This window comes from Centruroides vittatus, unplaced genomic scaffold (assembly GCF_030686945.1).
Source record: "Centruroides vittatus isolate TY-2023 unplaced genomic scaffold, ASM3068694v2 contig_766, whole genome shotgun sequence".
In the NCBI taxonomy this organism is placed as follows: domain Eukaryota; kingdom Metazoa; phylum Arthropoda; class Arachnida; order Scorpiones; family Buthidae; genus Centruroides; species Centruroides vittatus.
Genome location: NW_027122495.1, coordinates 786128 through 810820, shown reverse-complemented (window position 1 = coordinate 810820; position 24693 = coordinate 786128). Strand labels below are relative to the sequence as shown.

Here is a 24693-nt window from a genome sequence, read left to right as displayed (position 1 = left end):
CGGTTTGTTTACTTGTAGTTCAAACCGTAAGGAAAGACGAGGACAATAAATAAAAGTCCATGTGTTGGTACTTTAAAGAGGAAAAAGGGAAAATCCTCATCGTTCGTCTTCCGTGACGCCAATCTACTTCCGATTGTGTCATACGTAACCTCATTTAACTGCGCTTCCGATCTATCTGAAAATTTCGAGAAAATTGTTATGTATACGTACAAGATTACGATATTTTTAGATAAACAATCTATAAATGGTAACCTTATATGAAAAATCATATTTAGTACTTTTAACTGTAGAATTTAGTATGAAAATGATAAATAATTTAACTATAAAATAAATTTTAACGCCGTTTCTTTAGTTAATTTTATTGTTAATTGAGTCGTAAAAGACATTTGTCTACATTAAACTATAACAAAAACTTGTCTGTTATATATATAAGTGTGAGAAGCCGAAGGGGGTAAAGAGCCGAACACTAAACCTCTTTTAACGGCAACAGTTTGGTGAAGACCGCTCACGTTGTCACTGAATGGTTCTTAATAGGAGGGCTAATTGTTTTGAGTGGGAATGTCATTTGGATAAGTTGATAGGGGACCGATCTTTGAATAACAGGTTGACAGGTTAACTAAATAATAAGTTTAATAGAAAAATAAAGAGTAAGATACAATTATAGCTATGCGGTACTACGCTATAGGTCAGTGACCTAGACCAGTGTTCCTCAACCGGTGTGCTTATTTTTTCTGTTGCATTCAATTTTTTCAATGTATAAACATTGAAAGAAATGAGTGCAACAGAATTTCTTACACGAATTTCTTTCTCTTTCTTTGTGAATATTGCAAAATAATTTTCATATACAATTGAACCTGTCCGTCTGGAATCTCACGGGAACGAGATAAAAAAGATCACAGATAAACAGATTTTGAAACTTAGAGGTTCCTACACAGTAAACAGTAATAAGTTTGATTGGAATTACGGTATTTAATTAATATAAGAGCAAGTACATGACACACTTTATTAGGTATAAATAAAAAGTTTTTGACATACCTTGACAGAAATTGCCCCATTTTTTCAAGTATATTTACCATGTATTTTTATTAGTATAAAACGTTTAGGTTTAGATAAGGGCATTGTTGTGTATAATTCCTGTTAGGGTTTCTCATTTTCCGGTCTTTTGCTTGTCCCAGGATTCCGGGATAAAACTGAACTGTTTTCCAGGATCCCGGAAAATACCGGGATAGCATTAATTATTTTTAAGATATACAAAATATCTTGAAATCAAATGATATAATTCTTTTTCGTTTTCTAAAGTAATTTAATACGTTCTGCAACATCTAAACTCATATTTATAATGCTGTGTAAGATATATATTAAAAATTATCTTTGAATTGCGTAGAAATTTTCATAAATAGAAAAAGTTTATTAAACTTTGCTGGAAACTGCATACAACAACAACGACAAGAACAAAATGCTTTGAATTGAGTTAAAAAGTTTTTAAAAAATGAACTTAGATCAAACTTCTTGAAAGGTAATTTTCGTTTTTTAAATATAACATAATACAAAATATTATTTAAATTTTTATAATAAGATTTTAAAAAGCAAAGATGATCAATACTCCGATTACGCGATCTGGTTCTTATTTAACTAATGAAAATTCCTGCAACCGAGAATGCCGTTTCCAATTCAATTCATGTGGGTGGAATCGTCTTTAATGCATTTAAGAGAAGGCAGATGTGTTTTTTTCATCCGTACCTGAAAGATTTCTCGTTCATTTTCGAAATTGTAGTACTTATTTTGATCTCTAGTATTCTTCATTTGTCTACCTGGGCTGCTTTAATAGAAACGTCAAGCTTATAGCCAAATTATTCAGCAGTTCGTTTGTCTTTAATAATCAGGTTTATGAAGAAAAAGTCCATACTTTCATACTTCGTACTCGTTTGTATCCTTGCCCAATTTTCACAACGTGGCGTTACTCAGTTATTGAAGCTAATGGGCATGGTTAAAAATTAAGAAAGCATGAGCACAATTATACCAGATATTGCAAGTTCTGACAAGTAAAGAATTTTCAGAGTCCTGCCACAAATAAACTGCGTATTGATTATTGACCATTCGTGACATGCCATAACGAGCAAAAATTTAAAATTAATAAATACAAATGAATTCTGACAGTTTATGAGTTAATTATACTTTCTATTTGCAAAATTTCCTTAACATTAACACAAAATAAGAAGAAAGTGAATTTTTAAGAAATTTGCGTGATTTCCCAGAATCTTTCCAGTGTTAAAAAACAACGGTATCTCAGGATCTCGTTTGAGTAACCCTAATTCCTATATTGATAGATTTTTATAAAACATTTTTTTAAAGATATAAACATTAATCAATTTGAAAGATGAGAAAAAAATTTTATTTTTCAAAAAATTTCATTAAAGTTTCCCATTCTCTGATTCTCAAGTATAGAACAATTGTTTTAGATAAGTATATTAGAATTTTTTGTATCTAACTCTTATATAATAAGGAAACTTAGAATTACGGCAAATATCTTGTGTTTTTGCTAAGAAGAAATAATACAAACCAAAAGAATTTCATTTAATTTTTATATTTTTCTGGTGTTTCCTCGTTGTGATTGCGAGTGGCTCCAAATTCTTTAACATTCTACTGATTTAATTACATGATCTTAAGTTCGATTCAAGTAAGTTCATTGCTGTAACTAAGTGCATAAAAATTTAGAAGAGTAATAATTATAATTAAAAATGGATAAAGTAATTGTTGGGAATGAGAAACTAAAGCGAGTATCGATGTCGTAAACTGTTTATGGACTGGCAACACTCTGCTAAGAAAGCACGAGGCAGGAAGAAACCTGTTGTTCTGTTGGCGCCAAATTATGGATGTATCAACAAGTATATATATATGTTACAGTCAAAACCCGTTTTTAGTTAGAACGCGTTTTGTCTAGTTAAAACTAGTTTTAACTCAAATTCATTTTTGACTAGCATTAAATTCTAGTTTTGTAGCTGTACATGTTTTGATTTTAGATAAAACTAGTTTTAACTTTTAACATTAGTTAAAACTAATTTTAGCTACATAAATATGTTTGGGGGAAATAAATAAAGTTATGTGTAGTGATTCGGGAAAGATGCCTAACATTTTGCTTATGAAGGAAATTATAGCGATAATTTGGGTTTTGGAGGCCTCTAACGAAAATATCATATTCTTGAGCATGTTTTTCAAATAAAACTTTGGAGTATATGAAAAATAATTGTATATTGTGTTTGCAATGACGACTTTTTTACTGTCTGGCATTTTAGGCATCTCACCCCAAGTATCCGGGTGAGATGCCAAATGCCATTAGGGTAAGATAACAAATATAATTGCATAAAATTAATTTTCGAATATCTTAACCAAATTTAATTTATTGCATACGTAGTACAAAGTACTTCATAGTAAGTATAACAGCGCAGTATAAGTATTGTTAAGTTTCCGTCCGTTCTAACGTGCTCTATAGCTAGCTGAAAGCTTTTTTCAGTCCAAAAACTTTTTTGAGAAGCCTTTATATAATTTCTATGCATATCCTGCAATAAAACGAGAAAACAAAAGTTTATTAAAACTAGGCATATTGGAATTCAATTAACAAAAAATAGGCATGTTACCCCAAGAAAAATGTAGCATCTTTTCCATTTGTCGGGGTAAGATGACTAGTGGAGTCACGTGTTCTAGCATGTCTGATCGGGATCGGCGGTAGCTCACAATGGAAACTTTGGAACCTTAACTACATCACACATTAATTGTTTTTCGCAATTTTTAATAAATTCTGCTTTAACTTATAGTTTTAAAATGATTCTAGAAACATTTCACAACAAAAACTTCGTTCTTATCTTGCTTTTATTCTTCTCGGATGTAAAAAATGAGATAAAGGTAGCCAACTATAGCTTTCCGCACTTAATATTGGCCCAACGATTCATCATACAAACACATGACGATATCTGACGTCACCGTTTGAAAATATCAAAAAGTAGGCATCTTCCTCCGCTTACCATCTTACCCCGAATCCCTCTATATGTTGCAGTCTAAACCAGTTTTTAGTTAGGATGCGTTTTAACTAGTTGAAACTAGTTTATATATATATATATAGTTTTAGATTAAAATAAAGTTCAGTTCTAAGTTAAAGGATTGCCTCATCGTTTTCCCAACAGTAATAATCAGTTTATAATCGATTTTAATAAAAGATAGGCCTAATTGAATTAATATTTTATTCATTTAAACAATAAAAGTAAAAAATGTCGATGTAAAGTTGGATTTTAATTCGAAATTGATTTAAATAGTAGGACAGAACTATAGTCAATTGTGGCTTTCTTTAAACACTTCAAAATACATTTCTCCATACAAAGCATTCTTCCTTTACTTCATCTCTTTGCAGATGGATGTTTCCTAGCGTCAGATTCATTGTAGTTCTGTGGACTATATCGAATGATAACCATTTCTCATTCATTCCTGTATAAAAAGGTATCCTGAAAAATATACACACATTGTTACATGACAAAAATCATTAGCATACAGCTAACTAATTTTATGTAGTGATGAACGGATAATGATAATCATTCTTAATCTCCGGAACTGTATATAAAATTAGGATATAATTTTTTAAATTAAATAAGGTAACTATAGCAGAAATCTTAAAATTATTTTTTTAAGATTTTAAAAAAAATTATTTTATTATATTTTATGTAATATTTAAACTTGTCTCATTCTCTATATAGATCATTATTTTCAATGAATAATATTTATTGAATATAACATACTATCTGTAATACAACTAACTATAAACTCTCCCTTTAAAACATTGTCATAGAGATAATTTTAAAAGTGTGATTTCATTTTAATTTATTTGTAACTAGATTTTTATGTAAGATTTATCTTAAATGTACATAATATTGTATTACTTTGAGTCCATAACTTGGAAGAAATTGCGCGTATGTATGTGGAATATTTTAATTTTAGATTTTTGAATTATTGAAATTTCTAAGGCATATATTATAATGCAGGTCAAACATATGCTAGAAATGCATCTTAAACTTCAACAATAAAATACTTCTAAAACAGGCACGCCAATACGTGGGTTGCGGCCCGCCGAGACTTTTTAAAAATTTTTAAATATCAAGCTTTGACACTTGAAGTTGGAAAATTTGAACTTTTTTGAACTGTACAATTCCCGCCCTTTTTGTGTTTGTTCGTTCCGTATTTAGTTCAACCAATTCAAATTGGTCGACGCTACGAAAGACGGTTGGATAACGGCCGCAGCTTTGAATCTACGAACGATGATTGGTCGGCGAACATCCTACGAGAGCGGTCGTCGTGGAAGACTGCTACGCGCTGATTGGTCTATCAGCGATTGCTACAATCCATATAAAAGGAAAGTTTTGGCGCGAAAGTCAAGTTTTTGCTGGAGCTTTAAGGAGGACGTTTGTGTGCTCTACCGTAAGGTGTTTCGTCTACTATTGCCGTGACGAGTGACGGGAGGACTGTTCCGAGTAACTGTATCCGAAGTATACGTCGCAAGCTGTCTTTTCGACGGATCTGTTCAGGAATAGTGACTTTTGGAATTTTGACTGTTTGTGTGAATCTACTTTGTAAACGTCGTAATTTTTGTGATTTGTATATCTCGTAAACCTTGTAAGTTCATGTAACGTCAAATAGTTGTCATAAACGTTTTGTTTAATTTGAAAAGAGGTATTTCAAATTTGACTAACTTCATGAACAATGAGCAACAAAAGGTCAATTGAAGAGGAACATCGTAATTTCCAAGAAAAATGGGAACTGTAATATTTTTGTTTCCAAAACAAGAATAAAATATTATGCTTGATATGTAAAAACTCTATTTCAGTTCCTAAGGAGTATAACCTTAAAAGGCACTATGACAGAAATCATAAAAGAAACTATGACCAATACGTTGCAAAACTTCGTGAAGACAAATTGTCGGAATTGAAATCACTCCTTCAAAAACAACAAAGTTTACTCACTAAATCTGTTGAAGACAATACAGCTGCTGTAAAAGTTAGTTATATATTATCACATTTAATCGCAAGCAGATCGAAACCATTTACCGAAGGGGAATTTATTAGTGAATGCTTAATTAGAGCGGCGGAAATATTATGTCCAGCACAAATAAAAAAATTTTAAAGTGTAAGTTTAAGTCGAAATACTGTAGCTAGCAGAGTTGATGAAATAGCCGATAATTTGAGAAATCAGCATAATTCAACAATATCAACATTTCAAGTCTACTCTATTGCAGTTGATGAAAGTACAGATATTCGACATATCGCTCAGCTGGCCTTTTTTTCGCGAATGCGATGTTAATTTAAAAATAAGTGAAGAACTTTCGGAAATCATTCCTATGCATAATACAACCACTGGACTGATATTTTTGATGCACTTATGGAAGTTTTGAAGAAGTATAAGTTACCATTGGAAAAGTTGGTTTATCTCGCAACTGATGGTGCACCTACCATGATCGGTATTACTAAAAGAGTTGTTGCAAGATTAAAAGAAACATGCAAACAGCATGGTAATAATAATTTTGAGAATTTTTATTGTATTATTCACCAGCAAGTACTGTGCTCCAAAGTTTTAAATTTCAGACATGTTTTAAAAATAGTCACCAAAATTGTAAATTATATTCGTGGACTTAATAATCGTCAATTTGCTTCATTTCTGGAAGATATAGAATGTGAATACACTGATCTACCATATTATACGGAAGTTCGTTGGCTTTCGAGTCATAAAGTGCTAAAACGATTCTTCACATTGCTGGACGAAATCACAATTTTCTTGGAAACAAAAAATTATGAATGTGTTGAATTAAAAGATGGACAATGGATAAAGGACCTGGCTTTCTCAGTTGATATTATAAGTCATCTTAATCAACTTAATCTTACGCTTCGAGGCAAAATCATGTTACAACGCTATTTGATAATATTAACGCTTTCAAACAAAAATTATCACTTTGGCGAAAACAAATAGAAAAAGAAAAGTTGTCTCACTTTGAAAGCTGTCAATATCTATTGCTTAAATCACCTAAATTAAAATTTATAGAATATTCTCACCAAATTAAATTGTTAGAAATGGAATTAGATCGAAGATTTTCTGATTTTAAAAGCTGTGAATTACAATTTCGTCTTTTTACTTCGCCTCTATCTATCGATATTGAAACTGTTGATGAAAACTTACAAATGGAATTCATTGAAATCCAATGTGATAATTTGCTGAAGCAAAAATATATGGAAGTTGGAATTCCAGATTTTAATACATATTTATCTGTAGATCGATTTCCTAAAATGTTATCGTTTGTTACCCGTATACTGGCTATGTTCGGAAGCACTTATTTATGCGAGCAACTATTTTCTTTAATGAAAAATAACAAAAATTCAGAAAGGCCAAGGTTAACCGATCAACATTTATCAAAATTGCATCAGCTCAATATATTCAACCAAATTTTGATGACTTGCTTTGCGATAAACGTTGTCATATGTCTTCTAAAAAGTAATATTAAACTGTGATTTCGTTTATTTCTTATTATAACTTTTATTTTTGATTTTTATAAAAAGTAAAATATTTATAGTTTAAGTTTAAAAAATAATATGAAATATGAAATGTCTATGTACTGTAGGTATAATATACAATACATTGAGTCTAATAAATACATAATATAATCTTTCTAAAAATCGTATTTTATTAATTTTTTGAACATTGAAAACATGCGGCCCCCGACTTATACAAAATAGATCATGTGGCCCGTAATATCATATGAGTTTGGCATGCCTGTTCTAAAACAATGATTAATCGTGTCCCTCGCCTGATTAGTTCCTAGCAACAGATTCACAATAATGAATCTGTTGCTTTGAATTGTATCTTGTTATTGAAATTGTTATTGTATCTTGTTATTTAATTTTGAGGGCTGATATTTTCTATTGTGAAAATTTTTAGAAAACCAAAGAATTCGCTTTGCATATAAAAGATTCTGATTCTGTAGCAGTTGGTCCTGAATTAAGAACTTAGTCCAAGACTAAGTTCTTAATTTAGGAAGATCTGTCTGCTATACGTTATTGCAAGTTCGTTGTTGATCCAATTGCAAAATTATAATTTAATGGTCATCAAAAAGAAAAGCAGTAAGAACATTCTCTTCGGTAAGATATAAGTTTCTCTCCACTTCAAATTAGTAGTGTCTTACCCTGTACATCATACTTTTCCTGTTAGCAATACAGTCGTACCGGTGATCAATCTACTCCTTTCGGGGGAAAAATATTTGAATCGAAATAACATGACTCCCTCTTCGTATCAGATGTTTGAATATAGATGATCGGGATTTACTGCACCTATGATTTCCAAATCCGGTCTCTGCTTTTATCTACCTAGCTCCATTTTCCAAAATCAGGACATGTCTGTCCTGATTTTGGAAAATGGTGGCAGGCAAAGTGATGATGTATAGATCTATATTTTTTCAACTTGAAGCCCAATAAAATGTAAAAAATTTACTGCACCCTGCAATTTAAATAAAAAATTTTTATTTGAGATAAATTCCTTAAGTAATTTTTAGCATGACAGTTTTGCACTATTTTTTCTTTTGTTTAGTAATCTGCACTTCCCATTTCTAAACTTTTTAGCATTGTAAAATCCTATTCTTATTTATAAGTAAACAAAATATTAAGTTTAATTGAAATTTAAACATTGTAACAAACATTATTATAGAATGTTATAATGTTACATAATTATTAGCTAAATTAAATGTGTTAATTAAAATATTCCTTACCCGTTTTTAACAAAAGAAGACCAAATCTTGATGATCTGATAGCTAAATTCTTCCTCTTCTGGAGTATAACTTTCGGGATACATGAATGGCATACCGAAGACAAAGTATACTTCTGCAAAATGAGAAACTCCCTCCCATTTCTTGTAGCCAGCATTTATTCGAGCATGATTGAAAATATAACTATATACGACGCGATGATGCTCAGAGAGTTTTTCTGTTAAACCTATTATTGGGCAGGTTAATACACCGTCTCCAATCGCTTCTTGCGCACGTTGAAATATTCCACAATAATCATCATCTGACAAATTTCCTAAATATTCTTCAACAACACGTTGAAGACTTGAACCATTAATTTTATAATATTTGCTCAAACTGTGCTTAGCTTCTGATTTAGTCATAATCGGATGTTCTTGATTGAGAACTTCTGGTTTATAGTATGCTAGAAGTGTCGATCCTTCGTCAGGTACTCTTCCAATCATGATTTCAACATCGTGTATTAAACCCTTTTCTATATTACCAATGGGATTATTGGGTAGAAAAAAGCCATCTCTCTCAGGTACAAAACTTATAGTAATTTGCTTATCATCGATAAAAGATCTTTCTGCAGCTGCTATTTTTTCGGCTTTTAATTTAAGTAAACAGTTCATCACATCGTTCTCACTTTTATGAATGCAAATCCCGTTGTCAGATCCACACCCTGTACGTTCCACTATCATCTCGCTTAATCTAATATTATCAATTCGGTCAACGGAAAACATTGGGCTGTAGTTGCTTCCACTTTGAAGTATGACTCTTTTAAATAAGCCCTTTGTTAAGGGTGATATCATATGGTGTGTTACAGATATAGATCCAGCGCTAGACCCGAAAAGAGTAATTTCATTTCTATCACCACCGAAGTTTTCTACATTTTCATGAATCCATTTTAAAGCGGTAACTTGATCCAACATTCCTACGTTTCCTGTTGTTTGAGCGTTGCCTAAATTAAGAAATCCAAATATACCCAATCTATAATTTAAGCTAATGACAATCACATTTCCGATGGAAGAAAGAAATCGTCCATAATGAGCATCCATATTGGCACTTCCGGTAACGAATCCACCTCCGTGGATCCATACCATTGTAGAAAATGGCTTGTCTTCTGTTTTGTGAACAGGAACCAAGACATTTAAGTAAAGACAGTCTTCACTCATGTATCTGAAATTATTTGGCACCCATTCGAATATAGGAAAGTTTGAATCTTGCATACAAATAGGTGACATTGTAGTCGTGTTTAAAATTCCATTCCATGCAGAGATTGGTCGAGGGTTTTGAAATCTGAGTTCACCAATTGGAGGAAGGGCGTAAGGAATTCCAAAAAAAGCATATATGTCGTTGTTCAAAACATTTATCTTCTTTCCCCGTATCTTTCCATTAGAAGTTTGTACAATACGAGTAATATCACACAAGTAGTCTGGCAACAGACATATAATGATTAGAATGATGAGTAGATTTTTCATTTTATACCTAGAAAATAAAAAATGGGAATTTTACTATTACTTCCATAAATATTAAAATGTATTTTATGTAACTAACTGAATTTTAACGTATGATAACTGACATATTTAAGTAGTATTTGCTTGAGTGCTTAGATGCGACAAAGTAAAATAATTCATTAAAAATAGAATTATCAAATAAAGAATTCAAATTTAATCTCGTAAAGAATATTTATGAGATAAAGTTAAATACTATAATTAAATTAAAAAAGTATTTTACGCTATCTCCACATATCAATATGTACAATTATTATGTCATAACACGGCAGCACATACTGCACGAATACACAATACGAATAAGTGTAGGCCTAAACAGTATTTGTATAAAGCTATTAACAAATTGTATACTCTTCATTGTATATCTGTAATTAAGCATATAAACTTTATTTTCGAAAATACGAAACAGTTTTGTCAACATCCAACACTTCATTTTACTAGATTTACTCAACTGAGATGTGTTCTTTGGTAAAAAACAAATTATTTTTTTCTCATTATTTTCTATAACAGAATTTAACATTATCTTACATTAGCCAAAACCCATTTCCCGCACTGTACAGTGAATACAAGATCTTGTAATAAAAATCCATTCTCAGACACTCGATTGTGATCGTCTACTTCACTTCGTAGTGTCAACTGATCAGGAGCAAAATGTACTCGAAACGAGCTTCAGCAAATGTTAGACTAATAATGCTGTATACATAAAAGTGTCGAGTAGTATTTACAAAAGAAATAGAAAATACAAAGGATAGCTCTAAAGCAATCAAATATAAATATTTAGAAAATACTATTCATTTTCTGCTTACATTTTCTTCAGAAAGAATTGTAAACAAACATTTTTAAATTGTATTATTGGGATGAAATTCTTATGTGAACAAAAACATTATCATCTCAAAAAGCGCTATATAAATCATAATATTTAAATATTAGCAGAACACAATTTGTTTATGTTAAATTATGGGTTTACTAATCCTAAATGTATAAAGTACAGGGTATATTTTCTACAAAAGAATCTAATACTTTAAAATGCTTTTTATTTACATTTGATACAGGAATAAATAATACTCTACTATAAGACAGAAACTTGAAAACGTTTATGTATTTTTATGATATAAACATAAAAGTTTATCTATACATATAATCGAGACGAGTTGATAATAATAATAATAATCAGCGCAGAGCCCAAACGGTTAGGAGTTGAAATTTGAAATTTGGTACACAGATAGGGTACGTCACGAGAACGCACACTAAAAAGGGATTTCTCGAAATTCCTCTCCACGGGGAGAGGGACAGGATTAAGGCTTAACACTTCCTTCAACAACGGAAGTGTCAACAATGGAAGTGTTAAGAGAAACGACGTGGAAGACGCAGATGCAGTTTTTTCGTTTTTTCGGGAAATCGAACATATTTTTAGACCCATCTAAAAATTCTCTAATTAGTCTGGAAACAGGGGAACGCAATTCTTGCATTCTGTGAAAATGGGTAAGGTTGACTATAACCTAATAATCTTAATCTTCGCTATCGTTACTTTTGCCCGAGCAACGCCGGGCCTACATGCTAGTATAGTTATATTTGAAACCTGCAAAGTTTTTAACACAAAAGCACCTCTACAGTTAACGATCGCTATCTTTTTAAGATACCCTCAATATAAATAAAATTTTAGCACAGTAACTGCCACATATAATTGCATTTTTCTTATATTAAGTGAAAAATTATTGCACACATGTACAAAATTTTCTTTTTAAAAATATCTTCACATAGCAGTATAAGTTGAAAATTTTCTTACCTGAATAAGTGCAAATGTATTATGATAAAGCTTTCAATTATGTATATAAAAACTTCGTTATTTTATCAGCACTACCGAATGATAAGGTTTTTACAAATATATCAACTTTAAGATAAGAAGCAAAAACAGTGACTTTGATAATCATACTTTCATGTGTTTAACTTATCCCTAAATTGTTTATTAAAAGTATAAATGCATACCATTCAAAATTTATTTAATATTTAATTTTTTTCTTACAATTTTATTTTCATTTTCCCAACATATAAAAGAAACAATGGCTTTCGTTGTTTCTGTTGTAAATGCTAATAACGAGTAAAACCTTTATTAAGTCCTATCCCACACGAGATATGACACACCACCCGCTTCTATGGCTCTACCCTGTCGACCTTTAACCACCAAAATTTACCCTCATTATGAGGGAATATAACTGAAAACTTTAGAATCAGGTATTAAAACTCATTAATGAATTGTAATTTAATTCTATGCAGCTTTGGATAGAGACATGCCCTTTCTACATTTTGATATAAACTGTTGTAAATACTTGACACAAAACGCATAATTATCGACACTTACAGAGATATCTAAAAATATCTTTATGTGATATTTGCGATAAACATTCACTGAAAGAGTATAATCTCACAAAAAAATCAAATGCTTTTTTTAAAATTATGATTTACAACTAGTTGCCCATAATTGTATAGATATCACAATTATTCGATTTTATAATCTAATATATTTAACATAATATAATATATATCGAATACATATATCTTAATATGTTTAGACATAAATTACGTATTATTGCATGAAGATTTACACATAAATATTCTTTCCAATTGTATCACCTAATATATTTTCAGGTTTCTCGCTTGCTTTTGATAACATAAGCTTGTGTTAGTGAAAATTTGGGGAGAACTGTAGTATGTAGTTTTCAATACGTGACCTTATTTTGAATGTTAATCTATTTCGAATCTTAAATACAAGTTAAATATTCTATTTACAGTAAGAATTATTATGTAAAACATACGGAAGGCGAAACAGTATAAAAACTCATATGACAACTTCCTATTGCGAGTTTGCCCACTGCTGGCGTGGGAAAGCCAAGTCTATCATGCTCTGCTCAGAAAGCCGTTGTTTCTGAGCAGCTCGTCTCCCGGAAGTGAACTGGTAGTCTAAAAAAGTATACGTTCGTAAGATGTATATAAAATGATCATTTGGAATTCTACGTATTATGTTATAATGTTACATACTTTCTTTTTACAGTATCAATCGATACATTTAAACAGAGTTCGGTTTTATGCATGCCAGATGTTTTAAATAAGTTCTTTGAGTGTTCCTTTAGCTTTTTATTTTCTGTGGTAGTCCGTCGTGGACGCCTTTTGGTTTTGTAGGGAAAAGAGTTTGCTCATATCGATTTGATATGCTGATAATACACTTCAAAGATGAAGAGATCCCCTCAATCTTCTTCCCTTCCTGAAAATGTTCAATAATTACCTTGCTTATCGCTTTACAAATGGTTTTTGGCACGTTGCTGAAAAGACCCCCACACGCAAAATTGAAGTGGTGTAAGGCTTTACACTCTCGACAATTTAATTTCGTTTAATCAAAAAAATAAATAATGAGTTGTCGACAAATTAATGTCGTTTTTAACAGATATTATTAAACGTCTTATAAGTTTCAGATTTCGTTAAAAAAATTCATTTAATACGTTATTTATGCTAAGCAGATAGCACTGTTCTCGTATAAAAATTACAGTCAGAAGCGCTCATTCATTACGGCATTTTCTCACCAGCGACTTTTCGCGCTACAAACAAATCGCTAATCGCCGCTTTTTGCTATGAATCTCATAGTCAACCGAACGAGCGACAAGTCTGCCACTGCGACAGAAGTATAGCTAATCTGTAATACTGGCTCTCCATTTTGCGCAATCGCGTCGCCGTCATCTGATGATTCGTAGAGCGACGCAATCGCTGCCAAGTGAAGTGCCAAGTACTTGAAAGCAATCCTAATCGAAAGGCGATTTTTCTGGTGTGAGCAGTGACAAAGGCGATTGAACGAGTTCAGTTAGTTAACGATGCCTTACCTGAATCTCTTCCACATTGGAGGCGATTTAAATGTTGGTTGGCTAATTTCTATGCGATTAACACAATGCCAACGAATAAGTGTTTCGTGAAAACCGTCTAGCCAAATATTTTCCGCGAAAGTTAACATTACCCATTATTAATTCATAGGACAAGTTGAAGACTATTGGTGGTAAAATCGCATGTTAGAAATTGCTTATAAGTTGTATTTGGCTAACGTCTTGTTGATTGCCACCATTTAAACAGGCGAGTGCTTGACAGAATCTTTCAAGAAAAACAACCTCTCTATGGCTACGTCATTGGAGATAATTGTGAAAATAATTACTTGTAAAATCATTTCACGCGCGTCTAAAAAACTGCGTTCTTTCGTCTATAAGAAAGTACATATCGAAGAAGGAGAGGATCAAACGTTCGATATCCGATTCATACGAAATTTGGTGAGAATCTTATTACGCATCGGGTTGTCGCAATGCAATGCGACAGAAATATAAAAATTATATTTTGTCGCGTGGCATTGAGTGCAATGTCGCGTTGTCAAAACAAACTCCCAGGTCCATCCGAAATGAATGGACCTGGTCTGTACGTTGTCTTTCCTTAATCTCAAGAATGGAGATAGATATATGAAAGACGAGACCGGATAGGAAAACCTTAAGTCCCGGTTAACTATTTCGATGCAAACTGGAAGTCGCGTTCTTTTAATTCAAATTTTTTTCTCTGAAAGCTGTTAGATGGATGATGTCACGAACTTATTGTTAAAGGAGAAGTATGATGTACAGGAAGTCATACTAATTTCAGGCGGAGAGCATATATTTTAAATTAAATAAATTAAAAATATGATCAAAAATTGCACCTCAGCATTGTGACGATGTCACAATATATAATTATTCGTTTAATGGTGTGTTCTTTTTAATTATTACTATTATTTAGTTTTAGTTTTAATAAATTTAAAGTTTTGTGAACAATAGCGTATTGTAATTAATGTATTTAAAGGTAAATTAATTTACTCGATATCTAACATAATGTTACTTATATGACCTAGTTTTGCGGTGTTACAATTCACAGATAACATAGTGATATCCATTACGTGCGAAGTTTGGACTCTGTGTGTTAAACTTTGTGGTATGCAGAACGTTGCTTTTTTAATCCGAATAATCGAGTTTCCACTTGTAAGCAATAATTACAATACTATTGCTGAAAAGCAGAGGGTAATGTTTGAATACTGTACATCACAAGCTTATCGAAAAAGCAACTTACAAATGTTAGCAGAACGTGAGTGAACATAAATAACTATCAGCAGAATCTTCAACATCACAAGAGACTGGTAAAAATGCTCTTAAACCTATACTCATAACATGTAGAGTGTAAAAATCGGAAATATCAGTCGACTGTAAGCAACTGCTCGAAAAATATTATGAAGAAGCTACCATCATTTTCAGCAACATTTTATTAAAAGTATTACATATAATAATAAGTGCTTCAGTTACTTCAAATTTATTGAATTATGGGAACCCCTCTGTCAAGGAATACAAATAATGCAGTTTAAATTTATTTATTTCACTTCTAGGCCTACAAAAAAATTGAAAACGTTTTGATCAAATAAACAAGCTTAAATTGAATGTCAGGACAAAGGCAAGTAACAACAACTATTTGAAACCGTGTACAAATTTTATCTAATGCCGTACAATATAAAAATAAATGAACGTATTTCGTTTTCGGTTTTTCACCACAAAGTAAGCTTAAATGACTTGTTAAACTTTTGTATACTTAATTAATCAGTAAAGACTGTTTGATGCTTAACAAACAGCAGAGATGACAGAATTCTTAACTCCGAAGCAATTTTGAATTGAATACACATAGCAAATCGTGAAACCGATACTGAAATCTCATCCTCATTCATACAAGTGGTCTGAAGGTATCGCTACGTTGGGTGTGTGATTGATTTTTCATTGTTCCTAGCACTTCGATAAGTTATTTATCACAATAACAACAATGTTTAGTCATGCGCTTGGATTGGTGGATAAGTATAAGTAATACGTAAGTATAAGTAATACTTAAGTAATAAGTAATACGTAGACGATCTGAAAACAAAGTACGTCTCGGGAAGACGTTCTCAGGAAAACTAGTCCGTAATTAGGTTTAAACATAAAGCAAATCTGAAAAATTCTATGTTGCCAGTCCGTTAGTCAGGCGCGATCCACCGACCTATTACCATTGTTAAGTGTTGTTATGCACTCTGCTAATTGTAATCCGTACTGATTTATATTTTTATTTAAAATATTTTAGAAAGATTGTGGCCTTATTGACGCTGGAAGCAACGTAAAACGAGTTGGATTTTAATTCTTATGATTTTTTGCTATGAACGCACATTAAGAAGTGTGATTTATCGATAAATTGTTAAAAATTTGGCAGATTCCAAAGACGGCACCACACTGCATGTGAGAACTATCACAGAGGTCTAAGTACAGTCGGTTGTTAAACACACTGTTCATCCTCTGCAGAACAGTGAGCACATTCAGCATTAACTTTTGTATTTTTAGTAGTGTCTTATACAAATAAAATGAGAACATATATTTAAATATCGATATTTGGTTCTAAAGATTATCATAAACTATTAATTTATTTTCGGAAACGGTGCATTAATTCATGAAATGATTAAACGTAAAGACATCAAAATCCAATAACAACCAAACTTAGTTGTATTTTGTTTGAAAAATGATTAAATACCGTGCGTGTTGTTTCCTTGTTTGATTATGCATTTTGTTTCTTTTTTCAAAATCCCGCTCACTTCAATACACGACGAGAATATTGAATAAATCGCACTTATTACCTGAAAATAACGATATTTTATTAATATTATTTCTATATGACATCTATTTACACGATTAGAAAACAAATGGAAACTTACTCTAATCGGGAAGTCCTGTTTTATATAGAAGAATCCTCCAATGGATATGCCGAGAGGAATCTTTCCAAATCTCTTCATAAAGTCGTTTATCTTTTAGAATCAAAAGTGGGAAAATATAAGTTGGTTACTTATAATTACATTGACGTATTTCCAGGATTTAATTCTTTTTTAATCACGTATTTCCGAATTTATTTGAATAACCGGAGTTTCATGAAACCGAGTTTTTTAACAGGAGACAAGGTGGATAAAAATTGTATCTTATTCATTCCTAAATTTTACGAACTATCTAAACTATTTACTGACTCATTAAAAATTGCCGATGGTAATTTACATAGTAAAAATTTAAGAATACAGAAAAAATGTCTTCACAATCCGCCGTTGTCACAGTCACCAATCGACACCAAAATAGCTTAATACAAATATTCACTTACAGAGGCTACCATGTAAATTACCGTCGGCCATTTTTATTGAACTGTGTGCTTTTATTTTGTATTTATGTAAAGATCTAATTATGTAGATTATCCCCATATACATATTAGAGATTTATACTGTATTCCTCTAACAAAACTCTAATCATATAGGCCTATTATAAACTCAACCTGGAATCAATTACCTTTATTGTGGCTTGGATTTCATTTTTTTGTCAGAAACAAAGGGAAAATCCCTACCAGCTCTGAAGTTAAGCCTTATTGAATAATGTTTTCCAATTTTTAAAAAAAAATTTTGCTTACCTTAAATTTGAAATTCAATGGGAGATTTGCAGAAGAAACTTTTTCAATACTGATGAAATTATCGTATATCTAAAAAAGAGAAATAATAATATTTCAACCTGTAATCGTTATATTATACTTATATATTAAATTAATTCAACAGTGAAAAAGAAATTAGCTTCATAATACACAAATCCCTACGATGGTACCTGTCTGTAAATATAATTCAAACAAAACATATAAGAAAAATTGATAATATGGACTTTCACATGAGATCAATATTATTTTCATTCTGCAATTAAAGTTGTTCTAAAACCGAAACAAATTTTCCCATAGAAACAATATAAAATGGCTTAGTCCGTTCCTCACCCCGAATATAAAGCCTTTTTTGAATTTTTTTATTAGTATTTCATGTTAAAAATGCCTACAAATACAATATAACATTGAATACAATACTGTATTATATAGAAAAAATTTTTGTTATTTAATTTGACTTAAGCATTTTAAAAATGAATTTTTGGATGCGATTTATATTACGTTAATGTCAATTAACGCGGTTTGTATTAATTAATTTAATTTAGATTCAACTGCTGTGGGTACCGACAACGGAAATAGCGTCTTTCTCGCATGCGCATTGAAATCTAATTTAAATAGCAACGTCATCGATGATTCGTGTCGCGACGTCTAATGACGCAGGCAATATACTTACCAATGAGGTTAAATAAGAAAATATCCAAGACAGCAAAATTAAACCGATAAGAAGAAATAATGATATCAATATAAAAATAATCTTCAATATTAGTTGTAATTTAACGAATATCGTTGCATACCAAACGAATGACGTCAAGTAAAGGAAACTTGTGTAAACGAAAGGTATAAAAATGTTCCATTCTTCGTTAATCATTGTAATATATCCCCAAAGTTCCACGTGTTTCTCCAATATTTCCTCTAATCTCTCTTGCAGGAAATTGTGTTCAACAGTAATTTCAGTTATTTCTTGTGACATTTTCAGATATCTTTTCTGCACAATAAAGAAAGTTGCTGTTAATAGCAAAAGAAGTGAAACGACCTGGCCGGAGAAATAAATATGCCACAAAGAACAAATGAAAGAAACAAGAAATGCTTCTGTATTACTGCCATTTTGCCTTTTTATTTCTGCGAAAAACGAAATTCCAGGCATCACGGTAAACATGATAATTAAGATAAATAATAAAGATAGAAAATACAAAGCATACGTTTCTATGTAACGTATTATTATTTTCGATTCTCCTTCGTAACTGCTGACAATGCAATGACAAGAAATTTTCTTCCTCTTGAGAATACTGAATTGCCCAGCAATATATATGGAGAATAACGTGATGACTGTGGATGCTTCTGATGTGTAGTTGCCAAATACTTTAATGACTCTTAAAAGGTAAATATTCGTACTGTATAATCTTATCAAGAAGGCCGTAACTATTACCCATTCAAATATTTCTATGAAAGATGTATATTTCTTAAATAAATTCGATGATAAACGATTCTTTGCTCTTTCGTCTTCCATGCATGGACACGGATACCAAAAGTATAGTCCAAATATTTTTGCTGAATTAAATATAGGAGCTAACATATACCCGATACAACGTTGCCTCTCTCGAAGTGACAGCATATTTTTTTTTTTTTTTTTTAAAGTTTCTCTCGAAGTGACGTAATTGCTTCTCAAAACGAATTATTTTAATTCTATTTACCTAGAAGAGAGGAGGGTGCAATGTTTGGCTCCTATTGTGACAAGGTTTGGCAATTTCTGACCTAGAATATAACAGCAATAAACTGATAATGAAAATCCTTCTGTTGTGTTGCGTTGCTATGGAGGAGGCTGATATTGATTTTCTTTGAAAATTTGAAAGCATGTTTCTTGCCTTCAGATTAGTATAAGTGCTCGCGGTGCACAAATATTTAAGCAGCTTAATTACATTTTCAATTATTTCTATTGAACATTCTACCCTGTGTGATCCTACCTTATGATCTTAATACCTTAATATCGTTTATGAAATGTGAATCGAAATTCTTCTTATCATAAACAATTTTAAGCGAATATTTTATGCTCAAATTAATTTATACTGTTGCATTTATTAAATTTTTAATTCCTTTTAGAATAGAGATATTTTAATTGATTGATTGATGATAATAACCTTTTAAAATTCTTTAGTTAATTGCATATAACAGGAGCAGTCATTAGTAAATTCCATACTTATGTAATATTTTAAGGATAATGAGATGGATTAAGGAAGTTAATTTATTTTAGTATTAATTTTCTTGCTATGTGTTAAATAAGAAATTACCATTCAATTCTGTAGTCAATTTCGAAAATGGGCATTACAAAATAGAGAATATATTAATTTGCGAGCACGCTCTGTAGCGGGGAAGAGGCAAAAATCTCTGAACATTGGTCGTGGGTTCGTCCCTGTCCAACGAACTGACAACGTAAAGTTTACCGGGAATTTTCACGTAGCAATTAAAAGGGGCCAGATACCATAGAAATTTTTTGCGGGAAGCAATCCATTCGTCACGTGCTGCATTGCCGTATCCTATCAAATGACACGCCATACTATCGTATTGTTATCTGTTTGTTTTAACAAACTGCAAATATCTGTAAATTATATTAGTGATAATCTAGTTTGTATATTGTCTTTGTATAATTTTACTACACTGATTTGAATATATTACGACGTTACAAGTGAATTTTGCCGTACAAAAATACAAAACATTTTTTAAAAATCATTAAAATAACAAAAATGCAAATATTTTTCGCGATCGAAATTTGCGATCCATTTCTTATGAATGTTACATACAAAATAATAATTAAAGTTATTTAAAATAGAATATTTTATTTCTATAGAATTTTTATAAATTCGTACGATTTAGGAAAATTAATATAACATATATTTTTTAAAATTATATTTTTTTATTGCATTATATTTAGTTAATTATTTTGTTAATTTTTTTCAATAGATGGCGCTGCATGTAATGGCAACAACTAATGACGCGTATACTTTTGGAATCAAACTGATCCAAGATCACTTCGATCGATGAAATCGTGTATACAAAGGAACTACTGCGATCCGATCAATCTGTATTTGCGTATACAAACGCCATCTAGGATCAACTGGATCGCGATCAAACTAATCCGAGCGGAAGGTAGGATCGTTTGGATCCCATAGAAGAGATTAAAGATGGCGGCTACCATGGTTGAAGTTAAGCTTACAGTAAATAACGAAGAAACACGTTTAATTGTTGACAAAGAAACTTATTTAAAACTTATAAATGGCAAGTAAAAACATCATTATTAAAATATCCGATAAACTGAGATGAAAAAAGAGACAATTTTGCGAAGTTGTACTTCAAGAATGTATGGCGTGCACTTTCATCTTTTCTGAAAGTTTTATTTTTTAATTTTGTGAAATTTTTATTTACATTTTATTTTGTGGAAAACAATTTAATTCACAGAGTAATACGATTTAAAAATTTGTATGAATGAGCACAAACAATTTTGTCAAATAAACGATAATTCATAACAGCGTATGTCGTTTAGTACTAACTACAGTTTTAATATCCAGGGATAAAATGGATTATTTTAATTTAATTAATTGATCCTTGTTAGTTAACATATACAGTTTCAAATATATTATACGTATAATATTTTTAAAACTCAGTATATGTTAACTAACAAGGAGAGACTATTATTAACTAACAAATGTTTGCCGCCATCTTTGATCCTACTTGTATACTTTCCGCCATGACAGAAGCTATCTGTATCACGTGATCCGCTTTTACAGATCGATCCAGACAAAACGAAAAGTATATGCACTCCAAATGTAGACAGAAATTAATCGACATATAAATATCCAATCGATAATTTGGCGGTGGAATGTACGAGAAGTATTTAAACATAACTGCCGAGTTTCGTAGCAACTGGTGAAACGGTTTGGGCGTGCATAGCGAACAAACAGACAAACATCCTCATTTATATATATAGACGTATCTTCGCTATTCCCATTACTTATAAGAGTAAAAATATAACTTTTAATTTAAAAAAAGATTACTTAATTTATGAAATTTAGCATCTACTTTTATACTCATATCTCCATTTGATGCAGTGACAATGACAGTGACAGATAAGTTAACATAAACTATTTTTATTTTGAAAAATCGTAGCTGTTCCGGGTTTCTGCAAAAAAACGACTCTCTCCATTCATTTTTTTCTGAGAAAAAATAAATTTAAACCAAAATACAATGATAATTGTTACTAATAATTGTAAAATGTAATTGATGTATCAGATCATCATTTTTAAAATTTAACTTAATTTTGTTTTGCAACAAGTAATATACTAAAAAAAAATTTTTTTAAAGAATTCCTACTTAGGTCAACAAAGAAAAATTTTATTTTAGTTACTTTTTATTAAATAATTGCAATTAATATAAATATGTGTATACATATGACAGAATCACAATATTAAGTGGAAAAATAGAAAGAGAAATCGGAATTGAACCCAGAGCATAAAATTTCCTCAATTTTATTTTTTGAGAAAAATCCTTCATTCTAACCACTAAGCCACAACTACTAACTCACTCTCGAAAATCATTTGGATAAAACGTCTACTTAAAGCAAAAATTTTCAAAAATTTATTGATTTTCGCAAGAATTGAACTCGCATTCTTCACCTTCACGTGAAAAATACTGAAATCCTTGCATTTTACCGATTGAGCTACTGCCTGTTGATTTCAATTTTCATTACAAACTGCTAAAACTCTATTTAAAGTATTAAAAATTACGTTAATGTTACTCGTGGTATCGAAGATGGCGACGCGGTAATATTAACCAATAATTAAATTTAATTAATGAATTAATATTTGAAAAAAACTGTATTAGCATCAAGTGTCATCCACTACAAGTTTTAAAAAATGTATTTGAACTTGAGTGGATGAATAAAAAGTACTTTATTAACGATTGAAATTTGAACAAGATATATATATATATATATAGGGAGAGTGTGAACGAATAGTAGGAATTTAAAAATATAACAAAATTTAGGTTGAATTTACAAAAATGAGAAAAGGAAAGAAGAAAATATTGCCGCAATTTATGGAAATTTCTTACGTTTTGAGTTTCTAGCTGAAGGCTTTGATATTTTTCAAAGGGAGAAAAATAATTCAATACATTCAGTTGTTTTTATCAAAACAAAATTTCAATTTCAATATACATATTCTGTACAATACAACATATTATTTATCATATCGAGTAAAAATAAACCTAAAATTAAGGCTTTAGGGTTTCTGTTACTGGTATTAATCGCCAGTAGCAAATACCCAGAAATCCTTTATGCTCTCGTTGAAGAATATCAAAAACTAGAAACTAAAAAATGAAAAGATTCTCATTTTCTTTTAACAAATATTGAACACGAAATAAATCTTGGATTAATACTGCTCCCATTAAGAACGAAGTTTAAGTGAATCGTTTGAATTAAAATTGAAGATTATTTTTGTCGAAGAACAATTATTATGTATTGACTTTCACTGTTCTGTATTGACTGTATTTGTCGCTAAGGGGCAGATAGAAATCTACATACATCAGTTCTTACCTCAAAGCAATTAAGGTCACAAAAGTAGACTAATTAGCTACTAAGATCAGATGAATGTGACTTACGAACTACCAATTGAACTACTATGACTTAGAACTTAGTTTACTCAGTTTTAAATATGTGTCGAATGGCAAGTGCAATTATTCTATATAACCGAATTACTGCCACAATGATATAGCGCGAAATAGAAGCGCCATTATGCCATTACTGAGATAAGTAGCAAATAGCCCTTTCCTGCGTGGTGTAGTAGTATTTTGCTCCTGTCCATCATACCTTTCCTGTTAGCAATGGAGTTGTGCTACTTACGTATCTAACTCCGTTCAGAGAAAAATTTTTGATTGAAATAACGTGAATTGCCATACAAATCAGAAGTTCGTATGTAGTTAATTTATTCCTCATCCACTTCTCATGTCTGGTTTCGACTAGGGTTTCTCCAACGGGATCCCAGTTGTTTTTTTAACCCGGGAAATCCCGCAAATTTACTTTTTTCTTATTTGGAGTTAAAATTCAGGAAATTTTGCAAATAAAAAGTATAATTAACTCATAAACTGTCAGAATAAATTTGTATTTATTAATTTTAAATCTACTTACTAGTTTTTTAAATTTTTGTTCGTTATGGCATGTGACAAATGGTCAATAATCAATGCGTAGCTTATTTGTGGCAGGACTCTGAAAATTCTTTACATGTAATATCTGAAATAATTGTGCTTACGCTGTTTTAGTTTTAACCATGCCCATTAGCTTCAATAACTGCCTAACACCAGGTTGTGCAAATTGAATAAGGATACAAACGATTACGAAGTCTGCAAGTATGAAGTTTTTCGGTACTTATGGGTTAAGAGGAATTACAATCAAAATCGCATTTTTTGAATGAAATTATCTAAATAACAATAGATTAGTAAATTTAACTCAAAAATTACTGTCTAAGTTGTAAAAATCAAAAAACAGCAAGAAGGATGATTATTGATATCACATCTCTGATTCCAGCAAACAGAAGAAACAGTGGGGACGCACGTTCTAACCTAACCCAACCTAACCTATTCTAATAATTTGGTTGAATAATAATTATGATAGTTTATTAGAATAGGTTAGGTTAGGTTAGAACGTGCGTCCCCACTGTTTCTTCTGTTTGCTGGAATCAGAGACGAGCCGCCATTTTGGCACCGTAGGTAACATTAACCGTTATCTGTAATCGTAAGTAGTAAGCAGTTTTTGAAATTTGTTAAATGTTAAAACTAAGCATTTGTAAATCGTTAATTTGTTGTTTGATTTAACAA

At 31.1% G+C, this 24693-nt stretch overlaps 2 protein-coding genes and 1 long non-coding RNA gene across 3 annotated transcripts in view; all 3 read right to left on the bottom strand.

The window, feature by feature from the left end:
- The window catches only part of LOC136981509 (uncharacterized), a 177235-nt gene that overhangs the window by 24509 nt on the left and 128033 nt on the right, over positions 1 to 24693 (bottom strand). The window lies entirely within an intron of this gene.
- LOC136981485 (acetylcholinesterase-like) lies at positions 4266 to 10195 on the bottom strand. The gene is made up of 2 exons (XM_067277793.1): positions 8789 to 10195; positions 4266 to 4493 (listed from the first exon to the last, which is right to left on the bottom strand). The coding sequence occupies exons 1-2, from the start codon at positions 10045 to 10047 to the stop codon at positions 4349 to 4351; spliced, it is 1404 nt and encodes a 467-aa protein (XP_067133894.1). The 5' UTR covers positions 10048 to 10195; the 3' UTR covers positions 4266 to 4348.
- Positions 16814 to 17889, bottom strand: LOC136981500 (uncharacterized). Its single transcript, XR_010881724.1, has 3 exons — positions 17821 to 17889; positions 17090 to 17179; positions 16814 to 17011 (listed from the first exon to the last, which is right to left on the bottom strand). It is a non-coding gene; the product is annotated as an uncharacterized lncRNA (long non-coding RNA).

Bases quoted from the DNA above. Each gene is read 5' to 3' on its own strand.
- LOC136981485 (XM_067277793.1), bottom strand. From the start codon at position 10,047: ATGTCACCTATTTGTATGCAAGATTCAAACTTTCCTATATTCGAATGG. The intron at 4,494-8,788 runs GTAAGGAATATT...TATATTTTTCAG, and splicing joins TCTTCTTTTGTTAAAAACGG to GATACCTTTTTATACAGGAA.